Source organism: Pholcus phalangioides, unplaced genomic scaffold (assembly GCF_987345545.1).
Source record: "Pholcus phalangioides strain wild (caught in Gottingen) unplaced genomic scaffold, Ppha-v1.0 ptg000010l_1, whole genome shotgun sequence".
NCBI lineage: Eukaryota > Metazoa > Arthropoda > Arachnida > Araneae > Pholcidae > Pholcus > Pholcus phalangioides.
Window position 1 is genome coordinate 36,950,677 of NW_028301603.1, and position 27,955 is coordinate 36,978,631.

At 39.2% G+C, this 27,955-nt stretch overlaps 1 protein-coding gene, 1 long non-coding RNA gene and 1 other non-coding gene across 4 annotated transcripts; 2 read left to right on the forward strand and 1 right to left on the reverse strand.

Annotated features, from left to right (window-relative positions):
* Positions 1-21,561, reverse strand: LOC149081377 (dynein axonemal assembly factor 4-like). 2 transcript variants are annotated; one of them, XM_089238196.1, is made up of 10 exons: positions 21,235-21,561; positions 19,967-20,117; positions 16,600-16,733; positions 14,087-14,226; positions 13,307-13,421; positions 12,609-12,709; positions 12,059-12,139; positions 2,171-2,243; positions 1,860-1,965; positions 1-139 (listed from the first exon to the last, which is right to left on the reverse strand). In XM_089238196.1, the coding sequence occupies exons 1-10, from the start codon at positions 21,361-21,363 to the stop codon at positions 36-38; spliced, it is 1,134 nt and encodes a 377-aa protein (XP_089094322.1). In that variant the 5' UTR covers positions 21,364-21,561; the 3' UTR covers positions 1-35. The 2 variants fall into 2 exon arrangements, with proteins under 2 accessions (XP_089094322.1, XP_089094324.1); XM_089238198.1 differs by lacking the exon at positions 12,059-12,139 and having other exon boundaries at positions 21,235-21,417.
* TRNAA-AGC (transfer RNA alanine (anticodon AGC)) lies at positions 4,278-4,351 on the forward strand. The gene has a single exon. It is a non-coding gene; the product is annotated as a tRNA-Ala (tRNA).
* On the forward strand, positions 8,226-26,004 carry LOC149081379 (uncharacterized). The gene is made up of 3 exons (XR_016193447.1): positions 8,226-8,243; positions 25,104-25,239; positions 25,978-26,004. It is a non-coding gene; the product is annotated as an uncharacterized LOC149081379 (long non-coding RNA).
* The last annotated feature ends 1,951 nt before the right edge of the window (positions 26,005-27,955 follow it).

Consider the following 27,955-nt stretch of genomic DNA (forward strand, 5'->3'; position numbering starts at 1 on the left):
ACCGTGTTTAAGGTTAAGAACACGGGGATATACATTTATTCTTCGCCGTTCTCTACAATCTCTCTAAGTTTGTGGATTTCTAGTTTCAAGCTTTCATTTGTCGAATCGAGCTTCAATCCCGCTTCCAGTTCAATGAGCCCTATTAGAGAGGAAGAGATACAAATTTCCATGATGGGATGTATTCAGTGATTGAAACAAAATCATATCTATTAAGAAATATTTATTATATCTTTATACAGGGTGGGCAAAAACTCCGTAGAAACTTTCAGAATTAATAAAAACCGGAGAAATAACCGAAATAAAAAACGGTTTTGCATGGTTAGCATCGCTAGGTCACGGGAATTTTTTTGACAGGGGAAAAAACACTAAAAACAACCGATAAGTGGCGCTGGTACGAGCGACTTCGGTGGAAATATGCAAATGAGACGGTTATAAGAACTTGCGCTCCTAATCCACAATCAGTTCACCGTTGTAAACCGTGTATGTGTACCTGCTGCACTATGCCGTTGCTGGACTTGTGACTCGCCTGCGATGTGTTACTCATGTGGAACACATACTGCTGTAATAAACGATTTGGAGGCATTCTTTTCGTTATTTGCGTATCTTTTTTTTGACTTGTGTACGTCAGCGTCACCTATCGGCTGTTTTCTTGAGTTATTTTTTTTTCCTTTCTTAAAAAAATTCCCGACCTTAGCGATGCTAACCCTGCAAACCGTTTTTTATTTCGGTTGTTTTTCCGGTTTTTTTTTAATTTTTAAAGTTTCTATGGACTTTTTGCCCACCTTCTATTTATCTGGCATTGTCTGAGGAGGGTTTATGGTTATGCCGCCCTTCGTCCATTGTAATCTAATTTTTTAGCCACAATTTGCTGCCCTGGGCTCAATCGCGTAGCCAGAAATTTCGTTCGGGCGGGGGGAGAACCAAAGTGGTAGAAAAATACATTTGGCGAACTTTTCCCCCTTTTTTTCAGTTGTTTTCTCACATTTCGGGGGGGGGGGAAACCAGACCCAAAAGTGACCCGCCTCTCGCTACGATCTTTCCTGGGATATAGCCTATGATCACTAAACCCCTATAAATACACTTCTGACTCTAAGGCCGGTCCGGTATTACCCTATAAAAGTTTCATAAAAGTTGAAAAGTTCAACCAATAAGAGCATCAATAACATTCTAGCAAATGCAATCGATCACCTTATTGGTTGCATTTTTCAAGTTTTATAAATGAACTTTTATGAAACTTTTATAGTGTAATTCCGGCCTAAGTCTTTTTTTTTTCCACTCTCGTGCTTGGACACCTTCTTGGTAGTCTTTTGGTTCCTCTCTCTCCACACACATGCTTACACATTTACCTCTTACTAAGAGCCTATTCCTTGCTCTCAAAGTTACTCTTTTCATTACTCCAATGCTCACAAAATCTCTATCAGTCATTGACACATGATCCACTGTTCTCTAGGTCACACTTTTGGTGATTCTCATTCTTGCACATGCTCCAGGTTCCTCTTCAGGCCTTAACCTCTTTAACCTTAACCTATTTGTGGCTACGAGTATTTCTTCCCGAAAAAAATGTGCAACACATACGTTTTCTTGCTAAGCTGTACACAAATGGGTTAATCACTCATGAGCTTACACAACGTTTTGGTCACTCACTGACCCAAGGAGAAGGGGATTCTCGATTTTACCGATTGTGGCTACGAATTTTTCGCCGCCCTTCCCATTCCTCAAACTAGCCGTCCTGTAAATACGCTTTTGGATATTGCTTATGAATCTGACCACAATCAAGCAATTGGGGATGATGTTTTCAAGTAACAGATTTTTCAAGTGAACGGATTGTGTGTGCTAGAAAACCCTTGAATGACACTTACCCTCGGCGTGAAGCTCGAGACCAGACAGCGCCTTTCCTCTACATATGTGGGATTTCGCACGACTTTCGGTGTCTTTAGGGTTAAGAGCTTCCAGAAGTTCTATTGCCTAGAATTCAAGGTCGCACTTTCAATAAACTTTTAAAAAATGGATGCATAAAAAGCAAAATAATAAATAAAAATATATAAAATTTCGGGCTCCTAGTGAGAATCCCATGAACTTATTTACTGAGTATTTCGCCGCCGAATGGGATTAAAATTGAGAAATTTATCATACACCTTGATTGTGTAGTTGCGAATGAAATATGTATTACCTTGGATGAATCTTCCATAGCTTTATGAAGATTGCGGAGCTTTAAGTGACAGAGTGCTCGATCCAAGTACATGCTGCGGAATGAAAATCATTGTATTAGTGCACCAATCGAGTGTCATAAATTTTTGTTATAAATTGTATAAAACTTAAATATGTACAGGGAGTCCCATAAATTTTTCAATAGTTTAAAAGTACATAATAAAAATGAAGGAATTGGTGTATTTGAATGAGGTTTGTGGAAAAAAAGCTATTTTCAAGAAAGGGGATTTTTTAAGTATAAAAAAACATCTTTTTTCTTTTTGTTGATATAGAGGACGCTGCACGAAAGCGAGACGAGAGTTATTGCACCTGAACCTTTGTTCAATCTCTTCTGTGTCTCGAACCACGGCCGGATTAAGATGTTTGAAGGCCCTAAGCACTTAAAGGATTTTGGTGCCCCCCCTCCCCCTTATACGTATATTTTACGCAATGTTGAAAATAAACAATCAGTGGAAAATAAACATTAAATGAAACTTTTTATTTCAGAAGTAACTAATCTAAGACCAGCAGTGGATCCAGAAGTAGGGTGGGGAGTAGTCACCCCTACCAAAATCTGGATAATATGGTAAAACTTGGCCTGTCCCGTAAAATACAGGACAATCCTGCAATCTTACACAATTAGCCACCCCTCCTGCCTCATCGCTGTGGATCCGTGACTGTGTCTAAGGTTGGATATATGATCTGGATATATTTCTGAGCACTCACTTTATTTATCTAAAAGCTTTCTCTTAAGTTTTCTAGCTCAGAGTCTTTGATAACATCTTTGAAACGAATGCTACTTACCACATTTGTGTCTGCACTTAGTAGAGATGAGCCATCATATATTTTTACATACTTTAATTAAGAAAAAAAAAAGGGACCCTCAATCAAAAAGGGTTTTTTTTCCACATTATTTGCTTCTGAACTCAAAGCATCTTAAATTTTCCTTTCAGTGTTTTAATTCTGGCTTTGAAATTACAATTTCAAATTTTATTTGTTTCCCCCATCCCCCAAATATTCGGCTTGATCTCTGTACTTTTCTTGATTGGAAATTCTTCTGAAAAATTTATTAAAAGATTAATTTTTGAAATTATGCAAGATAGAGACATGTGCATGTCAATTTTAACATTTTTTTTTTGAATTGCCAAAATGCACGTTTTCGAACTTTTTTTTTCATTTTTTAGATAGACCATGGATTTACTATATAGGGTGTGGCCTCTATTAATTCGCCCTTGATCTCATCAAATATTTGTCGTAGAGGTATGGTTCCAATTTGAAAAATGCTAAAAACGTGTCCAGAAACCACTCTGTTTCAGTTTTGAGATGGAAAATACAGTGTGTCACAAAATAAAAAAAATTGATTTCACATGGACACCCTGTCCTAAAAACCGAAATTAGAAAGCTGTTGGAAATTCAAAAGTCTGAAAAAAAAGTTGGGAAGGAACATCGTAAACTAAGGGACAACGTCTCTTTCCCTCATTTATGCTGTTCTTTCCCAACTTGTCTCCGATCAGGACCAGACTTATGGGGGGGTGCGAAAGGTGCGGTCGCAAAATTTCAGAGGCCCACAATTTTTTCAAAAGAAACCACCTTCTTTCTCGGCAGATTTTTTGAACATTTTTATTAAAATTTAATTTTTTTTTCCCGTTAAACCATCATTGATTGTGAAAAGAGGCTTTTAGTTTAAAGCCCCAACAATATTATTTTTAGCGTTATTAGGTATGGCAGTAATTTATTTCTAAAGAAAAAAAGAGTGTATGTTATGCAGGTGGTCGTATTCTTTATCCCAGAAAAAAGTCTCGCCTTTCTTTCTGCCGTTAAAGAGTACCTGGGCTATATTAAGGTGAATGTTTGTAGATTCATTCGGCGATGCTTCCACTATTGATGTTCCATAGTAGACTGTAGCATGGATATCTCTAGATCAGTGGTTCCCAACCTTTTTCAGTCCGCGTACCCCCCCCCCCCCAAATCCTCCAGACTCCTCCCCCCCTCCTCCAATCTTTTTCACCCATTACAGTTTTCGAAAAACTTCAAAAGAAAAGGTACATGTTGAATTAAATTAAATAAATTCATTATATATATATATATCTGCTTCCATAGCTTAGATGGTAGAGCATTCGTCCAGCAAGCGAGAGACCGGGGTTCGAGTCCCCGTGGGGGGACAGCTGTGGTGGTCGAGTGGTTATAGTGACGGACTCGCGATGCGAGGATCCGGGTTCAAACCCCACGGTGGTGGTCGGCTGAAGTTGGTTTTCTGTGGTTCCCAACTTCAAGGCGCAAATGCGAGCCGATCTCCCCGTTAAAAAGTCTCGCCACAGAGAGGAACAGTCCTACAACGATAAATCATTCAATCATAACACTTCACTCATAGTTAGAAAAACTGGTGGCAGATGGCAGCACTACACATAACAAGCATTACAGAGAAACAAAAAAAACTTCACGTCAGGTTTCCGCTGCACGTACACGCACATTCCCGCATGTACCGATTCGTTGGGGGTTCGGGGGGGGGCGAGTGTAGCAGTAGTAGGTAGGGCCTCCAAAAAAATGGCTCGGGGATCCATGATGTTCTTAAGTCAGCCCCCTCGTTGGGCAATTTGCCTGTTGTGGCGTTCTATTTGTATTTATTTGTATATATATATATATATATAGCTTTTTTTATTTTTCAAGTAAGCGAACAAATTAACACAAAGACTTGGAAACAAAAACTGACTAGGTTCACCATTCCGTCATTGGAGAGGATCTTCAGAGTGGTATGTGATGCGAGCTCTAGCAATTTCTCTTTTTTTTGGAATCAACAATGAAGCCGGTTCAAAATACTCTTCTTTGAAAAGATTAGATATTCACCGATCACCCATTTCCGGCACTGAAAAATATTTTTCAAACGAGGATTTTAATCCTTCCAAGTGGCCGACTGTTAAATTTAGCTCAGCTTGTGACAAGAAATCGTGAAGTGTTTCAAACACTTCCCAAAAAAAAAGGCTACTTCTTGCCGAAGTTCGAACAGCAACGTCAGGACTTAACCTCGGGACAACCACCTAACTTCAGTGTGCAAAAGCAAAGCGTTGTGAAGGATGTTCATGTCTTCACATAACAATTTAAACAACCTGTAGTTGGTAGGATTCACCTTGATATAAAATTGACAACCTTGACCGCTTCATCAAGAACGTTTTGCAAATTTGGTGACAACGGTTTCGATGCAGGGATCTGTCTGTGAATATAGTAGCGAGTCCATTTCATTTTGTGAGCGACTTCTGCCACGACGGCCTGAGTAGCAACCTTCCGGGGATTTTCCTTCATCTGTTGTGAGCTCAATGCGTTTTAACAATTAAATTCTTTTTTCAAGGAAATAATCATTAATTGCTTCAAATAAGTCTTTAACAGTCGTACGACCCCCTTCAATGGATGACAAATAAAAAGATTTACTTCGAATTCTCTTTTAAGTACTTAGCAATTATAAGTATCACAGAATATTGCGCAACGTCGGTACTTTCGTCGACTAGGATGGAAAAAAATTCACACCTTTGACATGACTTATGATTGTGCTCTCAACATCGTCTGACATGTCCTGTATTCTTCGAGACATTACATTATTTGACAGAGATATTGAACTCATTATAAGAGCACTTCCCTCTTCAAACATGCATCTGACAGCATATTTTCACCAATGGTGAGGTTTTTTCCTCTAAAACGCCGAAGACTCCATTCTGTACCTCCACTCCATTCGGAGCTGAATTCTTGCCTCTGCTCCATTCGCGGCTGAATATATTCACCTCTTCTCCATTCGCAGCTGAATATATTCACCTCTTCTCCATTCGCAGCTGAATATATTCACCTCTGCTCCATTCGCAGCTGAATATATTCACCTCTGCTCCATTCGCAATACGATAGCTATTGTAGTAGGAGGTCTCGGTAGCTTTGGCAGAATCACTTTTGGAAGATTCAAAATACGTTTTCACGTTTACAGGTGCACGGTATTTCATTTTGGTGTTTCGCTTCCGCACAGATCTAGTTTTTAGCCGCTGATCCATAGCGCAAATCACGTGAGTAGTAGGTGTTTAGTAGAAAAGTTGACGTAGAAAATAGTGGGAACAACATGCACACGCCTCAATACAAACGCCTGCAACAAAAGTTAAATACAACACGAATTAATTCTTCACTTTTATGCACAGCCCCGCATGTGTCAACAATCAAATCTAAAACGCCGAAGACTCCATTCTGTACCTCCACTCCATTCGGAGCTGAATTCTTGCCTCTGCTCCATTCGCGGCTGAATATATTCACCTATTCTCCATTCGCAGCTGAATATATTCCCCTCTGCTCCATTTGCAGCTGAATATATTCACCTCTGCTCCATTCGCAGCAGCTGAAGATGTCTGCCTTTGCTCAGGAACGGATCCAGGGGTGGGGGCGATAGGTAAGAACCGAATAATATTGGGAAATTTTCCTGTCCCGTAAAATACGGGACGATCCAACGAACTTACACAATTGACACATCGACCTGGATCCGCATCTGGCGGTGCCCTGGTCAAAATCACCGTGCGACCGCACGGCTAATGAACTGTCCCTAGTTAGAACACCGATTATGGTTTCTTTTCTGAATTGTTTCCAACTCTGCTTCAACATTACAAGAGGGTGCCAAAATGCTTGCCTGACACAACTGACCAAACCTCCAGTTGTGGCCCCGGGTCTACGATGGTCTTAAGGTGGCCTTGATGTACAAATGGGTAGGGGCAGAAAAGAGAAAGGAATCTCTGCCAGTGCGGGATCTATTTTTGGTGCCCCCGATGACGGTTTTCAGCTCAACAAAATTTTTTTTTACCTACTAACTCGGATTTGGCACACTTTCCTAGAGAGGTTCCCAGTGTGGCTGCACAGGTTGCAACGGCCTCTGTGGGGGCTGAAAGGCTTCAGCCTAGTTTCTTGTAATTTTTGTTTCTTTTTCATACTATAAATTCTTTATCGAGGGACCAGTCAAAAAATCTGGCCTCTAAGGCCCCCAACAAAGATCCCAGCCTAGCGACCCCTGCTGCAGGACGTGTGTGCGATAAATGCATCTAGTCTTCCCGCTAGGCTAGTACATCCTATAGATATTGTATCTAGGAAGTAATGAGCCCGTGTATACCGGGTGACTCGAAACGTTACTCCGTCCGCAAATAGCAGTTTTTTTTTTTGCCTAATGCAGCATTTGCCGCGAATTCACAATTTTAAGGGGAATTAAAATTAATTTAATACTGTAAAGAATACTTTAAGACATTCATTTTTAAAAATAATTTTGGCGTTGCTATGTACTTTCAAAATCAGAATTTGCCTTATATGGTGATGGCGAAGCTCAGGTACAAAAAACTAAATTCTTCATTCAGCTTTGCCCCTCATAAAAGCTTATAAACTAACCTGAAAGATCAAACCTCCAGTTCAGTTATTTTTTCAAGACCCAAGGAGACATCCAAAACAAAGAACCTCCAGACAAGCAGACGACAGGTAAGATCGAAAAAAGTGAATTTTTCCACACTCCACTTTATAGTAATGTGCTGCCATCTAGTCTCAAATTTAAAAGTGACTGATGTGGTGATGATGAAGTTTAAAGTAAAAAAAACTATATTCTTCATTCCGCTCAGTTCCTTATAAACAAAGGTCATAAACTGAACTGGAAATTCAAACTGAAAGTTCGGTTATTTTATTTGAGCATAAGGAGACGTCCAAAACAAATATCCTCTTAATGAGCAGACGACAGATGAGAAGTCGATTTGTTTGGGTCCCTACAAGCCAAGCTCACAAACAGAACTGGAAGCAGTAATTTTTTCAGGACACAAGGAGACGTCCAAATCAAGTGACCTGGAAAGAAGCAGACGACAGATTCTGAGGCTTGCATCGAGCTTATATTACTGGAGGGAGCATCCAGCCGCCGCGACTGCAGCGACATCAAATGCAAGGAAATCACTTGACTCGGTGAAAACAGGCGGGAAAGGGCGGGGCGGAAATTGCCCGTAGAAATGTACAGTTCGGTTTCTAAATATTGGGTTTTAAAGATTATTAAAGGATAGAGAACTCTTCTAAAGGTGAAAAAAATATCAAATTATTTATTTCATTAATACTGGAGAAACATTTCTTTCTTCAATTCTTGAATTTTCCTTTATTAATTCTGAAAATTTCCTTTATTATTTTTTGAATTTTCTTTCATTAACTCTGGAATTATTTACTTTATTAATTATTATTTCTTTCATTACTCCTGGAATTATTTCTTTCATCAATTCTGTATTTGTTTCTTTCATTAATGCTGGAATTATTTCTTTCATTGATTCTGAAATTATATCTCATTGATTCTGAAATTATATCTCATTGATTCTGAAATTATATCTCATTGATTCTGAAATTATATCTCATTGATTCTGAAATTATATCTCATTGATTCTGAAATTATATCTCATTAATTGTGGAATTGTTTCTTTCATTAATTTTAGAATCATCTCTTTTTCTTCATTCTGGAATTATCTTTCATTAATTTTATTATCTCTTTCATTAATTCTAGAATATTTTATTTCATCAATTCTAGAATATTTTATTTCATTAATTCTAGAATATTTAATTTCATTAATTTCATTAATTCTAGAATATTTTATTTCATTAATTTCATTAATTCTAGAATATTTTATTTCATTAATTTCATTAATTCTAGAATATTTTCTTTCATTAATTCTGGAATTATCTCATTGATGCTGAAATTATTTCTTTCATTTATTGTTTTAAATTCCTGTGAATGCCATAAGAAAATAACGAGAGATTGTGTTTGTTTTCACCGAGTCACGTGATTTTTTAGCAAATACAGTTTTTTATGAGACGAAAATTTTAGTAACATAATTCGTACATTTGCAATAATCGATCTTATGTAGAAAAAAAAATGATTATTTCTTTCCACAAAAACATTCGGACAATATGGATGATCGAACAAATAAGTGAAAATACGGATTATGTGGTCTTCAGATACGGTTACCAGATTCAAAACTGAAAAAAGGAGGACGCCTGATGCGAACCTTAGGCAGTGCCGTCTTAACGCATGCTTCCCCTACCCCGGGCCGTGCCCGAAGAGCCTCAAGAGAAGAGGTGCCTCAGAAAAACGAGACGTAGTTGAATTTTTCGAGAATTTTCCATGTAGGGCCTCCAAAAAATCCCTTGGCTCGGGGTGGGGGGGGGGGGGTGGGGAGGCTATGCTGCTATTACGATGATCCTGCCTGTCAGCCCTACTCTTGTGGGGGGTCATGGAATTCCAGTAATTGACTGGATCTTTACTTCAATTAATTTACATTATTAACACAAAAATAGCAATAAAAAAATTCTAAAAATGATCAGTCATCGAATTGCAACGTATATTTGATAAAGAGATGATGAAGCGTTTCAAAAGTATGACAAAAAACTGATGTCTGTTCAATAGGATTCGAGCCACGCTGAAGTGTCAGCAGGTGGACCACGCGCTAATTATTATTAATAATTTATGAATTTTGCAAAATTAATTTAAATGCCATTTTCTCTCAATGGATCGTGTTTGATTAATTATCAACGCGTTCCTGAAGTAATAAAAAAAAAATGAGTGTGTGTGTGTAATAAAAAATTCGTTTATTCTGAAAAAAAATTTCTCCTTCAAGATTTATGTTCGTAACTCGAAAAGTCTGTAAGTCTGGGAGCAACTACATACAATTTTTTAGAGGGAGTCGCAAAATGTTTTTGCATTGGGCCGTGAAATTCTCCTAAGCCCGGACCTGTCTCCGATTTTTTGAATTTAAATATCTCAGAGAACAATGCAGTTAAAAACATGTAATTTGTTTGTTGGGCTCAGAAGAGAAAGAGTAACAACTGTCTAATTGTAAGTTGGGGGGGGGGGGATCGTATATAAAATTTCATTTTTTATTTTGCGTATTTTCATCTTTAAAACTCCTACAGGATGATTTCTGGTCACATTTTGAGACTTAAAATTAGAACCATATACCACCATATATTATAACGGACGGTTGATGAGATAAAGGCTGTAGCAACACTCCAAGGAGAAACCATTGAATGTTAGAATGGCCACCATAATATTACCAATAGGCACGGCTGCAACTAGTCGGGGGGGGGGGGAAAGCAGGAGGGTTTGGTGCCCCGGGGGGGGGGCGCAAATTTCACTATTCAACCTATCCTTCAGCGTTACGAGGGGGATGCCTAAATGAGTGGTTGCCCCGGCTAACCAAGTATCCAGTTGCGGCCCTGGCAGTAGGTATCTTACTTCTGATGAATCACCTTTACATTGGGTATTTTTTCTTTTAGATACATTCTCAAGTTTTTAATTTACACCTGGTAGCATTTCTTTTACTTTTATAGATCACACTACACACTTGATCCACTAATGACCCACAAAAATCATGTCTTTATTCTGTAGAACTTGGTTTACTGCATGGGCCCATCTGGGCACTTCTGGCACCAGGGTATCAAGTGACAATTAGATCTGGTTCCGATTTTCAAGAGTAAATATGCAAGTACATAGGTAGGAAGTTTTAGCTATATAGGTAGTAGTGCCTCTCTCAGAAAAATCGCTTTGTATGTGGGCGTATGATAATGTTAAGACAGCTCTGGACGTACTTTATGAAATTGCAATACCATTAGTGTCTCATCTTTTGTGCCATCCTTTGTGATAATGATCTTCAACTATACAGTCAAGTGTTCTTAAATTTTTAGGATCTTCTATCGGATGATCGATGTTGAAAAAAAAATTACAAAAAAAAACCATTTGCTATCTTTTTGTGGTGCCCCTTTGGTACTGATGCTCTAAGCACTTGTTTATTTTGCTTAACGGTTCATCCGGCCCTGTCTCGAACATTCATAAAGCTTCAGTCGGCGATTGGTAAGCTGAGGTAAAACAACTTCACCAACAGTGCTTTGTGTCAACATCACACTTATGCAAGTGCCAGTAAGAAGAAAATTCAGGAATAAGCTGTTAAAATTACATCCTGCATCACAACTGCCTCTGATTTATATATTTCTCGTAATTTGCTTTCACGCAGTGTCCTCTATCGACAAAATATTGAACTAAATCCGGCTTCGCGAGAATAACTTTTTCGCAAACCGCATTCAAAAATATTCAAATTCCTTCAATTTTTATGAATTTTTTAACTATTAACGAATTTATGGGGCACCCTGTACTGTATTGAGTGATAAAAAAAACGCAAATTCAGCGCAAGAAAATCGATTCATTGAATGAAAAATCTACATGACGTACTGACACATTAAAAACACACATGATCCTCTTCGCTGTATGTCTGACCTCACGCATGTTTTCTTTGTAACTGTATATCAGTGTTTCCCCAAAGTGGGTAATATCGCTGGCTGAGGGCGATGGATATAGACCTCAATTATTACTTTTTTATTTCTCCTTGTAACTCAGTATTTTCTCCGGCACGACCACGCCCTCCGATATAATTAGATTATATCGCGTAAGCGACAGAGTCTCTAGTTGCGTGCTCGGTCTGTTCTGTTCTGTACGTATGATACGCTTCCCTTCACTATCTGTTATTCTCACTAAGCGACTTAAAATTTTTCTAAAATACATATGAATATATTTCTGTGGAAAGGAAATATTTTACTCAAGGCCCCCGGCAAGGGTGGGGCTGACAGGGCTCCAGCCCTGGGCCATATTTTTTTTGTTTTTTTCCGTGCTATAAATTCATCATGGAAGGGCCCGTAAAAAGTCTGACTTGGGCCCACCGAAGATCCCAGCCTAAGGGGCCCTGCTCCAGGATGTGGGGGGGGGGGGTGACATGATTTTACGATAATAAGTGAAACTTTCTCAAGCATAAGCAGTTACACAGACGTTTGATTAGTTGAAATAAACAAGTGAGCACTTTACTCGTATGATGATGGGCACATCTTCAAAGCCAGGTCATACGCACTAACTGCCGACTGGTAGTCTTCGTTTTGACAAAATTTCCTGGAAAAAGAGCACAAAAAAGAACGTCAAGTTTTTTAGATCTTCGCTCTGCAAGGATGAGAAGATGGTTTACTGACAGCAGCATCCGAGTCCCTAATGTGAACCTTTCTACATCTACTTAACGTACGTATCTTAAGCTCAGGACCCTGAGAAAATGCCCATATTGCCCTGTGTAGTTACGGCCTTAGGTGCGCTCCCATGATGCGCCTCCAAGAAATGAAAGATTTGTCTAAGGAAGTTAGTTTTTTGTGATCGTTATTGAAAAATGCAAGCTTACCGACATAGAATACGGGGTGCGTGCGAAGTAGCAGCTTTTCGAATTGAAACTGGTAAAAGCCATCGAGATGAATGAAGTAAAATTCTAAGATCTACCTATATAATTACAGTGGGAAGTGAAATATGGGCATGCAAAATCCCGGTAAAATCCCTACATGGAGATGCAGAGGAATATAATTATAATGGAACTTACTTTGCCTTTTTCTTGAGCCAGATTGGATTACGCTGCTCAGGAGGAAGATCAGATAAATCAGCTTCGATCTTCACCCTTAAAGATGTTTGCTTCGCCAACCACTTCAAAGGAAGAATGACAATTCATTAACAACCAATATATTGTTATGTAAGATTACAAAGGCCACAACAGGCAAATTGCCCAACTATTGAGAACTAAATCCAAAATAGAAGTTTCCCTAGTTGCTTCTGATACCTGCCGATGCCGAAAATTTATCGAACACCAACTTAAGAAAGCCTTTCTCGTATTGATCTCTAGCCAATAGGTTCTTCCTGTTGATACCAGGTTAATTGAAATCCTCTAATATGACAACCCCCTTATTCTTACACATGTAGGAAATTTCCTCATGGATTTTGGAGATGTAGTTCGGATCAGCGGGACTGAAAATCACTATTCGTCCAGTATGCAGGGGACGGAATGGTGTACTACATTGTATGTTAATGAATTTTCGGGGGGGGGGGGGGCAAATGACCTCAGGCCCCAGGTTCGAGTGCCTATGGTTCGGATCCTTATTCGGTGGATTATAACAAACTCCAACCGTAAGCTTGTGCCGCTTTCTGTTCTCAAGCTCAACCCATTGGAAGAGATTCCCGCCATTTCTCCTCAATGCAGGGTTTAATGAATGGAAAACTGCACGAAATGGTGGAAAATACGATTACCTCGGTCTCTTCTTGTTCTTTCGATTCTCTGGCAGCAGTTGGGAAAACCCTTGGACTGAAGTTGACCGTAATGCTTCCTCGGCTTCTTGGTGCAGGTACATTCTTGTAAAGATCTCTTTAAAAATTACCAATGATTTTATTATAATAATAAAAAGTATGACACTACACACAAACAATGTGAAGTTATTTTTATGCTCACGTGAAAAGTTGAGCTTTTTTTTTTTTACTTATTCATAAAAAAATGCATCGTAATCAAGGTAATCCTTTAGGCGTCATTGACGAGATATCTCGTGTTCATAAAATACTTTTACTTTACCGCTGACAAGCCCACACACCACATATTTTGTAAAGTTGATTTCTCAATTTAAAACTTTTCCATATACCCCTTAATTTGCACCAGCTAAAAATCGGAAGAATGCCTACTTCACACACATTAAAATAGATATGACATTTTGAAGGGAGGTTTAGGGATTTCTAATTGCCGCTAGTGAGTTAATACACAATCCGAAACGTATTCTATCTGGGATTAGTAGATACAGTGTACGTACAGTGGTACCTCGCAATTCGAAACTGATTGTCGTCATATTGCTATTATCGAACTGTGAAACTGTCGACAATATTCACAAATCTAAGGAAAGCAGATTAATTCGTTGTTGGGCGCTCCCCAATTTCATTACTCTTGACGAGAAGAGATGGAAAGTGTATCATAATATGCATATATTTACTTCGAAGTGAATCATTTCAATTCAATTAATCAGTAAAATTTTTATAATAACTCACGGAATCGATTCTTTTCCCATTTTCCCTTCTTTTTGCTTTTTCACCGAATTTTCCGCAATCATTTCTTCTATTTCTCGATTCATCTTCTCTTTCTCTTTCATCTTACAATCTTCTATCCTTTCTCTTTCCAAATTATCGATCTGACCCATAGAAACAATCGAGAAAAATTATCAGTAACTTGTCATCAGAGTTATCTAAATTTTGAAACAACGTATTGCATGTGCAATATTTATAGTATACAAATAGTATAGTATACAAATAGTATAGTATAGTATGTTCAATCCATAGCCAAAATGCCCTCGGAGTCACGTGGAATGAAATGGCCGGCACTCCCCTGAAGATTGAATAGCCTTGCTCTAGAATTCTATTCTTACCATGGCCACTTGGTCTCTTCCGAGTTATGAATTCCCAACTAGATGGTCAGTCTTATGTTTATACATATACTAGGGGGGCTCTGCCCCCCTTCCGCCTTTGGCAGCCAACCCCCCCCCCCCCACTTCTCTTCACAACATATCTTGTTTATTTCGTCCCACTTCATCAGCGTGCTATGGAAAGAGACGTGTGAAAGCACCAGCTTAGTGAAGAAGCGAATTTTAATAAAAATAATAATGAAGCAACAAAAAACCAATGAGATTCATCAAGCACCCCCAGAAACTGGAGCCCCAGATTCAATTCGCTGAATTTTAGTGGGGCCCACACTGGATATATCTCGGGCTACCGATGTGTTGCAAATTTTACAATGTTAAACAACAAAAATCAATGAGATACATCCAGGGGCCCCGAATTAGAACCTATCAACATTCCCATGGAGCACTGACCTGGAAGCTTGTCGGACACACCCCTGTAAGGGGAGAAAATTTTTCATTTTTTTTGAATTTTGCAACGAATAAAATCCAGGGCCCCACATCCAGTAGCGGGAACACAATACGCAGATTTTTAGTGGGGAATCCAGACTGTATTTATCTCGGTCTTCCGCTGTTGCAAATTGTATAATGTTAAAAAACAAAAAGAATCAGATTCATCCAGAGCCCCAAAATGAAACCTGTAAACATGGGGCCCCCGACTTGGAAGCTTGTCGGTCATACCCCCCCCCCCCCCATCGAGTGCCATGAAAAATTTTCATTTGTATTCGTTTTACCAACGAATGAAATCCAAGGCCACCAACCAATTACCCGGGACACCAATTCGCATAATTTTGGTGGGGCCCCAGACTGGCTTTATCTCGGGCTTCCGCTGTTGCAAATTCTACAACAGAAAAGAATGAGATTCATCCAGGGCCCCCAAAATGAAACCTGTAAACATGGGGCCCCCGACTTGGCGACTTGGAAGCTTGTCATTCATATTCCGCTGCGAGGGCCATGAAACATTTTCATTTGTATTCGTTTTACCAACGAATAAAATCCAGGACCACCCACGCAACTACCCGTGACCGCATTCGCAAATTTTTTGGAGCCCCCAGACTGGATATATCTTGTGCTTCCACTATTGCAAATTTTTCAACGTTAAAGCAGCAAGAAAACAATGAGATCCATCAAGGGCCCCTGGAAATGAAAACTTTTAACTTTCCCATGAAGGTATACGTACAATCCCCCACGGGTACCCCGACCCTGTGTGTTGGGAGCACTGTTGTTATATGTATATTATACATATTCATACATCTCGGCATGACCCCCCCCCCCACCCCCACAAGGGCAGGGCTGACAGGACCAGAACGATTCTTATCACTTTTTGATTTTTCACACTATAAATTAACCATAGAGGGGCCCTGAAAAGCTGGTTTGGGGGCTCGAAATCTAAATTCCAGTCTAAGGGCCCTGCTGTAGGATATGGGAGCCTCTCGGTTCATGCACCTAACTTGATCCCTACAGGTCAAGCGGTTCCTGATGTCCTCAGGTGTTAAATGAAAACTCGACCCAAAATCGTAACCGACTTCCGTAACACAAAAACGTAACAGATTTCCGTCACTCAAAAACTTCACCCACTTCCGTCACTCGGTTGCTTAGCAACAGGACTTTTTCGAGTTTGTGATTTTATATTATAGAGTAGATAACCACACTTAATGTTTAAGAAATGGAATAGGGATGTTTTAATGGACTTGGGGGAGTTGACAGGAATGGAGAAATGGGAATTAGAAGTCACACACACGCACTCAAAGTAAATGAACTTTATCGATGTTAGGAGGAATTCGGGGAAAACGAACAAATTTTGAGGCCCTATCTGCGCTTTGAATGATGTTAATGTGTTGATAGAAGCATTTCAAATGCCGAGAGATTGTTGTCAATCAACAGTTACAGAAATTAATTCACTAACTATAACAAGAGTCTTAAACCTCTTTTAGAATTTCGAGTACCGTGTTTGTACCATCATAGAAGGAAACGCACCTACAGTGTACGCCAGCACTGCCATATATATACTTTAGTGATCATATCGGCACTCACGAGCAACAGACTGAAAATGACAAATTTACTATTTTATGAGCTCTAAGACGATTAAAGGAAGGCAATAGTCAATACCTTCATCTGTTCGCGAACCGCTTTCCTGGTCGATTGGACTTTTTCGGACGATTTGACGTCAGCCTCGTGCCTTAGAGCCTTTTCCGTTTCATCCAATGCTCTTTGACATTGCTCCCTGCAGAACGTCTTGTCACCTTCGGAAAGATTGAATGCATCATTACAACTATCATTATCTAAAGGACGTCGCAGATAAACAGGGTGCATAGGTAACGGCATTTTACTGGCGAACAATTGATTCTAGAGCCATACTTCCAATTAGAAAAAATATCAAAACAACGTGTCATCAACTCAGATATGTCATTCATGTTGCTAGGGGTTGTATAGTTATCAAAATTAGAAAAAAACATTAACTTTTTCTATCGTCCCCGTGTGCCCCGAAACCCAGTTAGAAAGTTGTTGCCTTGTCTCTCCTGATGCCAACTAAAAAAATTCCAGATTTTAACTGCAATATTCGCTGAGATATTTGAGTTCGAAAAACGGAGGAAAGTGGGGGGGGGGGACCGCATTAAATGCGGGTGACACGGTTTATCCATGGTTAATATTGCCTTTTCTCAATCAACCTTTGAACCGCCTTATGACCCCATTAGAAGTTGGAATTTGAAAAGTCCCTCCTTAGTGAGTTTTTAGATCACAAAATAAAACACTGCTGACTGAATTTCATATTTACAGCCTCAGTGATTTCGGCTAAGTGATAATTACTCCATATAACCTTTGAACCCCCTCCGAGGATAAATTTGGAAAAAATCACTTCTTAGTGAGACTCTACATTACAAAACAGAAATGCTGATCAAATTTCATATTTGTAGCTCCAGTGATTTCGGATCGGTGCTGAATCCTCTTATGACCACCTTAGGGGGATCGAATTTCGAAAAACCCTTTGTTAGTGAGCTTTTTCACGTCATGAAATAAAACTACTGCCCACATTTCATATTTACAATTTCAGTGGTTTTGGCTCGAGGATGATGAATCAGTCAGTCAGCAAGACATGTGGTTATGTACAGGGTGCATAGGGTGACAGGGCATATGTCATTTTACTAGTGAATCATGGCAGAGCCGAAACCGCTGAAGCTTTCAATATGAAATTTGGTCAGTATTATATTTTGTGATGTAGGTATACCCACTAATATGGGATTTATGAAAATTTCATTCCCAAGGGGTTCATGAGGAGTTCAAATATTATATGCGGGGGGAGGGGGGGGGGGTCATCGCAATGTAATTTTCCGATTACCAAATCCACGCGAGCGAAGCCGCGGGTATCAGCTAGTTTTATATATGTTACTGCCAAAGCCCGAAATCGGCCAATTCCGTTAAATATTAACCCGGCCAATGTCCGAATTTCGGAAATCATTTACGAAAATTATTTTTTGTTGTTGTGTAAATGCGGTTTTTTCATAGTTATAATATTTATTTTTAAATACGATACACTTGCCAATGCAAAGACGAGAGAGAGAGAAACCAAATTTTATAGAAACACAGGTTTCAGGTTTCTACCATGTTTCAAATTGCAATAATCCGTACATTAAAACTGGTGTTTCATATTACCCGAATGTACTCTACGTATCATAAACATCGGGGTTAGTGACCAGACAAATGATAGGTACGTCAACTCTTGGTTACACGGCTATTAAGTAGGGTTACCAGACGCCCTCATTTTTTATGCCATTCCGAGTGTTCCCTTTCGTCCTCATTCTCAGAGGTTTTCCAGAATTATTATCTTTTATTTTTTTCGGGAGTGGGGGGGGGGAGGAACTGCTAAACAAATATCATCCTCACCAGTGTGTGTTTATATGTGTTTTCCTGCACATAGTATTTACACGCTTTGACCAACCACCCTCGAAATTCGGCGAAAACGTCCTCCAATCGCTCAAAGTGCCTCCAACCAGAACAGATGCTACAGTCCGAAAACAGCTCTGGGCGAAGAAAACTACAACATAAATTGTGCTGATAAACCATTGGTTGCTTTAGCAACAGATAATGCAGTGCACTGGGACTGTTGCAGTGTACTGGGTGGTTTTCTGTGGTTCCCAACTTCAAGGCGCGGATGCGAGCCGATCTCCCCCTTCAGAAAGTCTCGTCACAGAGAGCAACAGACCTACAAACAGTACAAAAGTAATTCAATCATAACACATCACTCACTTCACTTCTGAATTACAGATGGCAGCACTGAAAAATCAAATACAACACTACATACTACACTCAGACTGTTATATACACACACAGTTACACTTCCAGCACAACTCACTAGGTAGTAAATTGCCCATAGATGGTGATAGACCTGAGTTGTGCTCGCTTTGAAAGAAAGAAAGAAAGTGTACTGGGACGGAGGACTATCCAATGCCGTCTCAACAGCCGTAGCTTCACATTCTGTGAGCCAATCTCCCAGTTAAAAAGTCTTGCCGCTGAGAGCAACAGGCCTACAACGGTATACTAATCAATCATTACACTTCATGCATAGTTGGAAAATTTGATGGCAGATGGCAGAACTACACATAACAACCATTACACAGAAACAAACTTCACGGGAGGCTCACTACGCGTACACACTCACACACACACACATATTCCAATATGTGCCAATTCGTCGGCTCGGTATGTAAAGAACTCGCTTCTAATGTTCTTCGCCCGCATTCGAACCCGTGGACCGTGATGGTAACCTTCATCGCGGAAGCCGAGCATCTTATCACTGCACCACACTCACGTCCCACCCCCACATTCTACAGCTGAGATCTTTGTCGTGCCCCACGCCAAATTTTTCATTGGCCTCTGTGTGGGGGAAAAAAAGATAAATTATAAGAATCAGCCCCGGGCTGGAGCGCGTTGTCAGTTCCACTTCCACCCTTGTGAGAACCATGTTAACAACGCCACGGCACCTGGAAAAACTGATATTCCGGGGCACCTTACACCTGGCTGAAAATACCAACCTACCAATTTTCATACTTTCAAAATCACAGCACCAGATCTTATTTGCCATGGAGTCCTTTAATGTACCCGTTTTTCGTGTATTCAGAAATAAACAAAAGGGATGGAAAAACACCCGTGAATGTACGATTTCTTGAAAAATACCTACATTAAAAAGCAGGGGAAAAATGAGAAAAAATGAGGGGAAAAAAGTGGTTGTTTTTGGGAGGGGGAAAAAGCAATCACTATTCTTTGTTAGAACAGTAGCGTCATCTGTAGTGAAGACATCATCGAGGGTGCATATGAATGCGTCTTTCATTCATAAGTTTCGGAATCTGATATCCCTACTATTACGGCACAAGGGAACCCATGCATAAATACATTTTAAACATTGGCAACGGTATTACCCTCTACCTTTCCCAATCGGAAGTGAGGAATGACAATATTAAGTAGCCTACATCACTGATACCTGATTTTTCGTGCTTCAACGATCCCCATAATTTCTGTTCTTTCTTCAGCAAGACGAAGGATACTAACTCCGGCTCTATCCTGGCCACGCTGTTCTCACTGTCGACTTCGTCGCGTAGCACACATTCCCATATGTAAGGAGGGGAGCTCACCTGCAATATCGGTCATGGAAAATTCGGAACTAAAAGTATTATTCATACATACGTTTTTCATCATTAAAATTACAAGCTTTACAAATACAAATATTTTTGGCAAGCATCATATTACACATTGTTGTCGGGTTGAGTACTTTTACGCATTTTGCAATCTGTCACTTGATCGCGAGTCCATGGGCGGAGTTGCCCCCCCCCCCACTCGCCCCAGCGTCAAAGGTGGAGTCGACTGATGTAATGTATATATGTATATATGAATTGACATCATCATCGTGCCCCCCAGACTTCCAAGTCTGTCTCCGCCTATGCGCGGGTTACGTAAAAGTACAGTAGAATCCGGACTATCCGGCCTAATATGGTGGAAGGGTGGGCCGGATAACACAAAAACCAGATAGGCCGGAGTTCTATAAATTTTCTCTTGCTACCCATTCCCCCCCCCCATATCATAAAAAAAAACACCACTTTAATACCAAAAACTGCTCTTATTCATTTTTGGTGGCCCTCTTGGTACAGGTCAATACTTCGTACACAAATGTAATGTACTTAATACCTAAATGTATGCATAATGTAAATCTGTGTTAATTGCTGTACGGTACGTTTTAAAAATGTAATACAGAAAAAAGAAGTCCAAGGATATAAATATTGGTACGGAAAATTATGTAAATAGTTCTTATTTATGCATTCATTATGTAACTTTTCGCCCGTAAATAGTCCTGTGTTATGTAAAAATAAAAACTAACGCATTCCTTTATAAATATGGCCAAATTGACAACAAACTTAGTGAAGTTTGGCGATAGCTCCGATGATTTGGCGACGTCAAGGTGCCAAGAGACTAGGTCGAATAGTCGCAAGCCGGATAGTCGAGATTGTAGTGTACGCATTTAGTAGATTGCGGTGGCGAGTTTGTATCGCTTCTACATGAGATAGTACTATACTACGCAGGTATATATAGGTATATAGGTATAGGTTCTTACAACAATTTTACTGAATGACTGAATTCCCGCGAAATTCACGAAAAAACAACCGCTACACGCATGCGTATGCAGTGAAATATATACATACGAAATACATACATTGTGTTAACACAGTTGCGATGTCGGAAGAAAGAAAGGCTCACCCGAAGGTAGCTGTCACAAGTCAGCAAGGATATGTTTTTCACCTCTCGGCAGGGCACCTGAACTGAGATCTGGACCTTGGACGTTGTTTCGGACCAACGGACGTGTTTGTCTTTTATGAACAGCGGCATCTCCTCCCTCCTATAGGTTATTCACGATCGAAAGTAATAATCTCCGACCGCTTCGTGTCAAAACACAGAATGGAGATGTAAATAAAGAAATAGACTTTTTTAAAAAGACATTAGTTTACATCAGTTTCCATGGTGACTGTATTAGTAGTTGTTGTCATCGTTATTACGCGAATTTTTATTTTTGCAGTAGGACGGTCTAACCCCGTTGTAAAAAACTTCAAGGGACTGACAATTCGGCTCATTACATTCACAATACCTCCATGACTACATCCGATCTAATAAGAGAAAATTCTTGGGGGTGGGGATCATAAATTTAGTTTGTTTTATTCGGAGGTTCGGTTTGGTATAAGCCCGAGTAACAAAGTTAGATGTGTTATTTATAATATGGTACACTGATTTCATTTCATGTATCAACATAAAGGGTGTCCCATAAATTCGTAAATAGATTAAAAATTAATGAATTTTTTTAAAGGAATTGATATATTTGAATGCGGTTTGCGTAAAAGTTATTCTCACGAAGAGAGGAATTTTGTTTTTGATACAGAATGAAATATGTAGTTCAAATTTTAATCTATAGAGGACGCTGTACGAAAGCAGATCACAGAATTCTCGACCTTTCTTCAATCTATTCTGCGTCCGAAACGATGAAAAAGGTTCAGCCGGTGATCCGTGGCTGAGGCACAACAATTTCATCAGTAGTCCTTTATCCGCTAATGGCAACATCACAATGAAAAACCTTATGAAGCGCCAGTGACAGGACAATTCAGAAATGAACTGTTAACCGTTGACCCTGCATTTTATAGGACTCTGATTTGTATATTTTCATTGATTTGCTTTCCTGCAGTGCCCTCTATCAACAAAAAAATCTGAACTCCCCCCCCCCCCCACCAACAAAAAAAAAAATTCCTCTCCGTGAGAGAAAACCTCACCGCATTCAAATGTACCAACTCCTTAGATTTTTATGGATTTTTTTAACTGTTTACGAATTTATGGGACACCCCTGTATATACTGTAACTTAAGTAATAATATTACTATAAACACTTTTACGTTGACCATCACACCTCTCTCTCAAAACTATTTATTTTTTGAAGTCATAAAGCTATACAAAATCCATACTTTAACCAATGAAGTTTTTGGCGAAAATCATGGAGGATTAATGCCTTCGACATCCTCGTCCTCCATGTGTCACAGTGAGTCAAAGTCACGGACGTCCGTAGTAATGTCACACAACAGCTGAAACAACAACGTCAGCGATTACTCCATTGAGAGTTCGGTCGGTCCTTGAACACCTTACGGCAGTGGCGGCCATAGGAAAAAAATGCGTAAAAAAGTATTATTCAATAGGTGTGATGACGTATTTCGTAACGAAAGAAAAAGAAATGACAAAGAGCACAGACACGCGTGTATACGCCACTGTATAACGGATGTAATCATATGAATACACATGAAAATTGGCTCCATTAATATTTTATTAGTTGCTGTTTGGATTGAATTAATTATGAAAATACGTGGGGGAGGACCAAAGCCGCTGTATATTATTTTAATTCATAGAAATCAACGGGGATTCACAACCAGTGGCGTGCCTGGGACCGTCGTAAATCGTGTATGTGAAATTGCTGCACTCTGCTGTTGCTGGATTTGTGACTCGTAATGTGCTATTCCCTGCGGTGGTGGTGATGTGGAACACATACTGCTGTAATAAACGATTTGGAGGCATTCTGTTCGTTATTTGCGTATATTTTCTTTGATAAGTGTACGTTAGCGCCACCTATCAGCTGTTTTTTAAGTTATTTTCTTTCCCTGTCTTAAAAAAATTCCCGTGACCTAGCGATGCTAACCCTGCAAACCGTTTTTTTATGTCGGTTATTTTTCCGGCTTTTATGAATTTTTAAAGCTTTAACGGACTTTTTTGCCCACACCTATATATAGAACATACACATCATTTCACGGGAATCATGATGTCCGGTGATTTGATTTTCATGCAGCTACCTCTATCGACGAAAATTTGAACTAATTTTTTTTTAAATGCACGGAAAAAAAATCGACGTTGGTGAGAATAACAATTTTAGAGGAGAGAAATCGCATTCAAATACAAATTCCTTCAATTTTCTTTTTATGAATTTTCAAACGATTAACGGATTTATGGAACACCCTGTACTTCTGGGCTCAACGACGTAAGCGCCGTATTGATTTAACCACCGCAGCAGCTTAGAGTATTTTATATCTTCAAAAAGGGGTGGTTGATGACGTAAGCAACCTTCAAACACCCCCCTTGTCATCAAAAGTCAGCAAATCCGAAACCCCTCCCCTCGATGCTGAAGTAATACTTGAATGATCCCTTTTTAATGAGCCGATTAACCATCATGATATTGTTAGGAAGGGTAGGAATTTGAAGAGGCTTGGGATTCGCATGCAATTTCGACAGGACGAATCTGGTGACGGGGGTTCGACGAGAAGCCCCGCGACAGATTATTAATGTCATATTCATAAATTGGAGAAATTACAACTATTTACTAATAATTTACAAATGAACTAAAAAAAACTCACCACGATCTATAATTAGTTCCTGATGCTAATTAATTAATTGATAGTTATTATTATTAACTAATTATATTTAATAAAATTACTTCGAACAGTAAAATCCCCGAACTTATCAGTTCGTGACGCTTATAAATTAATTAGTAATGACAATTTTTTATAATAATTTCAAATTAACTAATGAATGACGTTGATGAATTAATTGAAGTTATAAGTGTTTAAGTATAACTTTTATCATGTCGTGACGACTCTCTATACTCGTGCTGATGCGCAGGTGGGCGCGCTTCGCGACATCTCACCTCTCCGGGGATGTCTGGACACTAACTATCGGTCTTGAGTACAAATGAACCTTGACTTAGCTGCTGACAGCATTATTATTAATTAATGATAATTTCAATTACTGTGTTATGAACGAATAAGTTCATATGGTGGGTTGGATTCATCAGTTAATTATTAACTAATTATAATCATTATATAACTACAATTATTAATTAATAATCGTCACTAACTCATGATGGTGGATAGATTCATTGAAAACGGGAATTTTTTAAAGCGTATTTCGGCTTTCAACAATTCTCCTTGGTAAAATCCAGGTTTTTTACGGTTTTTTTTACCGTTACATATCAATAACAATTTTAGTGCATGATTATTTTACAAAAAAATTATAATTAGGAATCAATTATTAATTAATTAATTTGAAAAATTTCTGTTTATTAATTAGCATAACTACTATTTTATCACTTGAACACATGACAGATTAGAAGAGAGATTTCGCTACGAAAAAGTACATTTCGACGGCTTTTTGACACAAGGTGGGTAAACTTTTTGGGCACACGATAATGAATAAAAAATTTTTGACAAACTTCCTCATTTGATAAGAATTTTCCCTTGGACTAAAATTAAATATAATATTATCAGAGTTTCGTCTCTTAATTAGGTAATCGGTGATGAATCTCTGCAAGCGTTGAAGAGAAAACACAGGTGATGACACACGTGAATGATCATTATAATGAGACAATCGTCCTTCGAGAACATTTTCCTGCGTTTTGACGAGAGAAAATCTTCAATTTTAATTGAGTTAAATTTTTTCAAGAGGCGATTCCATCTTTGGATTCGCGGATCTTTTTCTTTGTTTGGTTTTTTAGCAAATTAGTTTGGTATTTTAAAAATACTCTTTTGGAACTGTTGGCTCTCCCTCCAGATGTCTGGTCGGGAAATGGGTATATAAACACCGGAGCGCAACACTGCAGATCGACATTGATCTGTCAAGATCTCGAAGATGCCGTCAATGAAGGTGTTGCTCTTGTGCACAGTTGCCGTCGCCATTTGCTGGAATGGTAAGTGTCATTTACATTGTATTTTAATCGGTAACTGAATAAAAGTTTAATTCACAAGCTAATACACGAGTATCGGTGAAAATGTATGCCAATCGAACATAGGGCCGCTGTGGTGGTGGACTCTCATCTCGAGGTCTCCGGTTCGAACTACACCGGCACCACAGTGGTGGTCGGCTGAAGCAGCTTTTTCCGTGGTTCCAACTTCGAGGTGCAAATGCGTGCTGATCTCCTCGCTAAAAAGTCTCGCCACAGACAGCCCACAAATGGTATAAATATCCAATCATTACTTCTGAAATATAGATAGCAGCACTAAAGAAAATCACACATAACACTAGATACGCACTCAGACTGTTAGGTATACAAACTTACACTTCCGGCACAACTCACTAGGTAGTAGTAAATTGCCCATAGATGCCGATAGACCCTGAGCTGTGCTCGGTTTGAAAGAAAGAAAGCCACAGATTCTGAAAAACTGTGAAATATCTTGGTTCTAAAAATCCATTGAATTGGCTAAATTTTGTGCGCACCAGATGGCAAAATGTAGTAAGTCACTTTGACGAACAAGACACCAGAATGTGCAACACACAACTGTGCATTTCTACTGCTCTTCCTGTTCTTTTATTTTATTCATTTTTCATGTGCCTGTAAATTTTTGGTCACCCTGTTGATATATGTTTTTTGTGTGTGTTTTGTGTGCACAGATCTAATCTGTAATTATTCTGTTTTGTTTCGTTACAGAAGTCCACGCCAAAGGTAAGTGATTGTAAATTGGAAATATTCATACATGTTTCCATTTTCTGGATTCAACTTCATTTATTTGCTTGTAATGTCAGGGGCGGCTCAAGCTTACGTGCCACCCGGGTGCAAAGCGTCATGTGCCGCCCGTAAATACGACCCTGGCAAGAGGCTGACAGGGCTTTTGCCTAGGTGACTCTGGGATATACCTGATTTTTTTTTTTTAGTAATCCCCCGTACAGCATTTTTTTTTATTGAAAAAAATGTCCATGACCGTGAATTCATCCCGTTTTAAGGAATCGAGCCTGCATTTTGTGTGGTCCAGGATTATTTTATCGTTCTTAACTATACCGGATAACTTGATCCACATTACAGCTCTCATTGGTGAGCCATTACAAGTTATACTTTTCCTCTAAAGGGGAATATAACGATGCGATTTTCATTCAGAAATTTATTTCAATGGCGTTTCTCTCTGGTGCTTCAGAGACGGACAAGTAAGAAACTGAATTTTTCCTTTGCCTTGAATCTGCCGTTTGCCCCTTATGACAGAGTATATTCTTGTTTTCGGGTACAGTATTACGGCATCAGGTCCTGTCAGTTCGCTCGGGTTTCTCAAACATTCGTTGTCAAAGTATGGCTCAAAAGTCATATGATGTCATAGGTTAGTTTACGCTATTGTGGAAATTAAAAAAAAAAAATCGTATCAAACACTGAAGCCTAAGATGCCTCCCGGGTACACCGCTTAATTCTTTACCAGCCATAACGGCCGCAGACGACTTTACAAGCAAACAGCCAAAACGGCCGAATCTCGGGGTATGGGTACATAAAAGGTTATTGTGAAAGGGCAGGGAAGGATGATCCTTATCCTCTCGTCAGGGGCGGGAACGGGAAGGACAAGCGTAGACGCCCCATAAATTGGATTTAAAAAGCTACACTCAAGCTTCACGATGAAGTTCGCTGTTGTTTTTTACAATACAATATAGAGAACTGAATGGTAAGAAAGGATGGCGGGGTTAGGTGAGCAGTAAAAGTTTTGACGAGTCCATTTCAGAATGCAAAAATAGGTCATTTTCACTGACCTCCCAGTATCCTTCAAGAATCTGTAAAGGGTTAAGCCGCCACTGTGTGACTTGTTGATGCTTTAGTGATCAGCAGAGTTTCATCACAAAAATGAAACGTTTCATTCAAAAAAGTAATATAAAGTTTCACGTTTCATCTTACGGGTCACGTAAAACGTGATAAATTACCATTAGAGATGTTGAATGCTTTGTTAAAATGTGATTTGCGAGGAGGTTGTTCTCACGAAGGGGATTTTTTTTTGGTGCAGAAAAGATATATTAGTTCAAACTTTTGTAGATAGAGGGCGCTGCCCGTAAGTTAATCACTGGAAATGTAGAAATCGGACTCCTTCAAAAAATGAATTTTCCTGTAACTGGCGCTTTTATAAGGTTTTCATCGTGATTTTGGCATTGGTGGATAAAGCACTATTGGTGAGATATATCTAGAGACAGATATATCTATCTCTAGGAGGTGCTGCTTTACCTCAGCCACGAATCGTCGGCTGAAGCTTCACGAACATTTCGTACACCATGCATTTTATAGGACTCTGGTTTGCATATTTTTCCAATGATTTGCTTTAATGAATTAATTTATTGAATTTTTTCCTCTTTAAATACCACAAAATACTGGAAAAATAGTGTTCAAGTATTTAACTTTTTCAATTCACCAATTAATGAATTGATTTTAATTAATTAAAAACATTAAATATACCGAAGTGCTTAGTGGAAGGGTGCTCAGTCTTTAGGAAAGTACGCGGGACCACTTTATTCGTTTAAAAACGTATCGCGGACCAATTGGATCATTTGGAACTGTGTCGCGGGGTAGCATAAGTAATGTGGAACTGCACCGAGGGCAGCTTAAATGCTTTGAAACTGTGTGATCTGTAAATGTACCGCAGACTGCTATGTGGAACTGCACCACG

What these genes read in the sequence shown, in the direction of transcription:
- LOC149081377 (XM_089238196.1), bottom strand. Translation starts at nt 21,363, where the DNA reads ATGCCGCTGTTCATAAAAGACAAACACGTCCGTTGGTCCGAAACAACG. An exon ending in CTTGTGACAGCTACCTTCGG is followed by an intron (nt 20,118 to 21,234) that starts GTGAGCCTTTCT and finishes CCGATATTGCAG; the next exon opens with GTGAGCTCCCCTCCTTACAT. An exon ending in ATGTGCCCATCATCATACGA is followed by an intron (nt 2,244 to 12,058) that starts GTAAAGTGCTCA and finishes TTCATTCCGCAG; the next exon opens with CATGTACTTGGATCGAGCAC.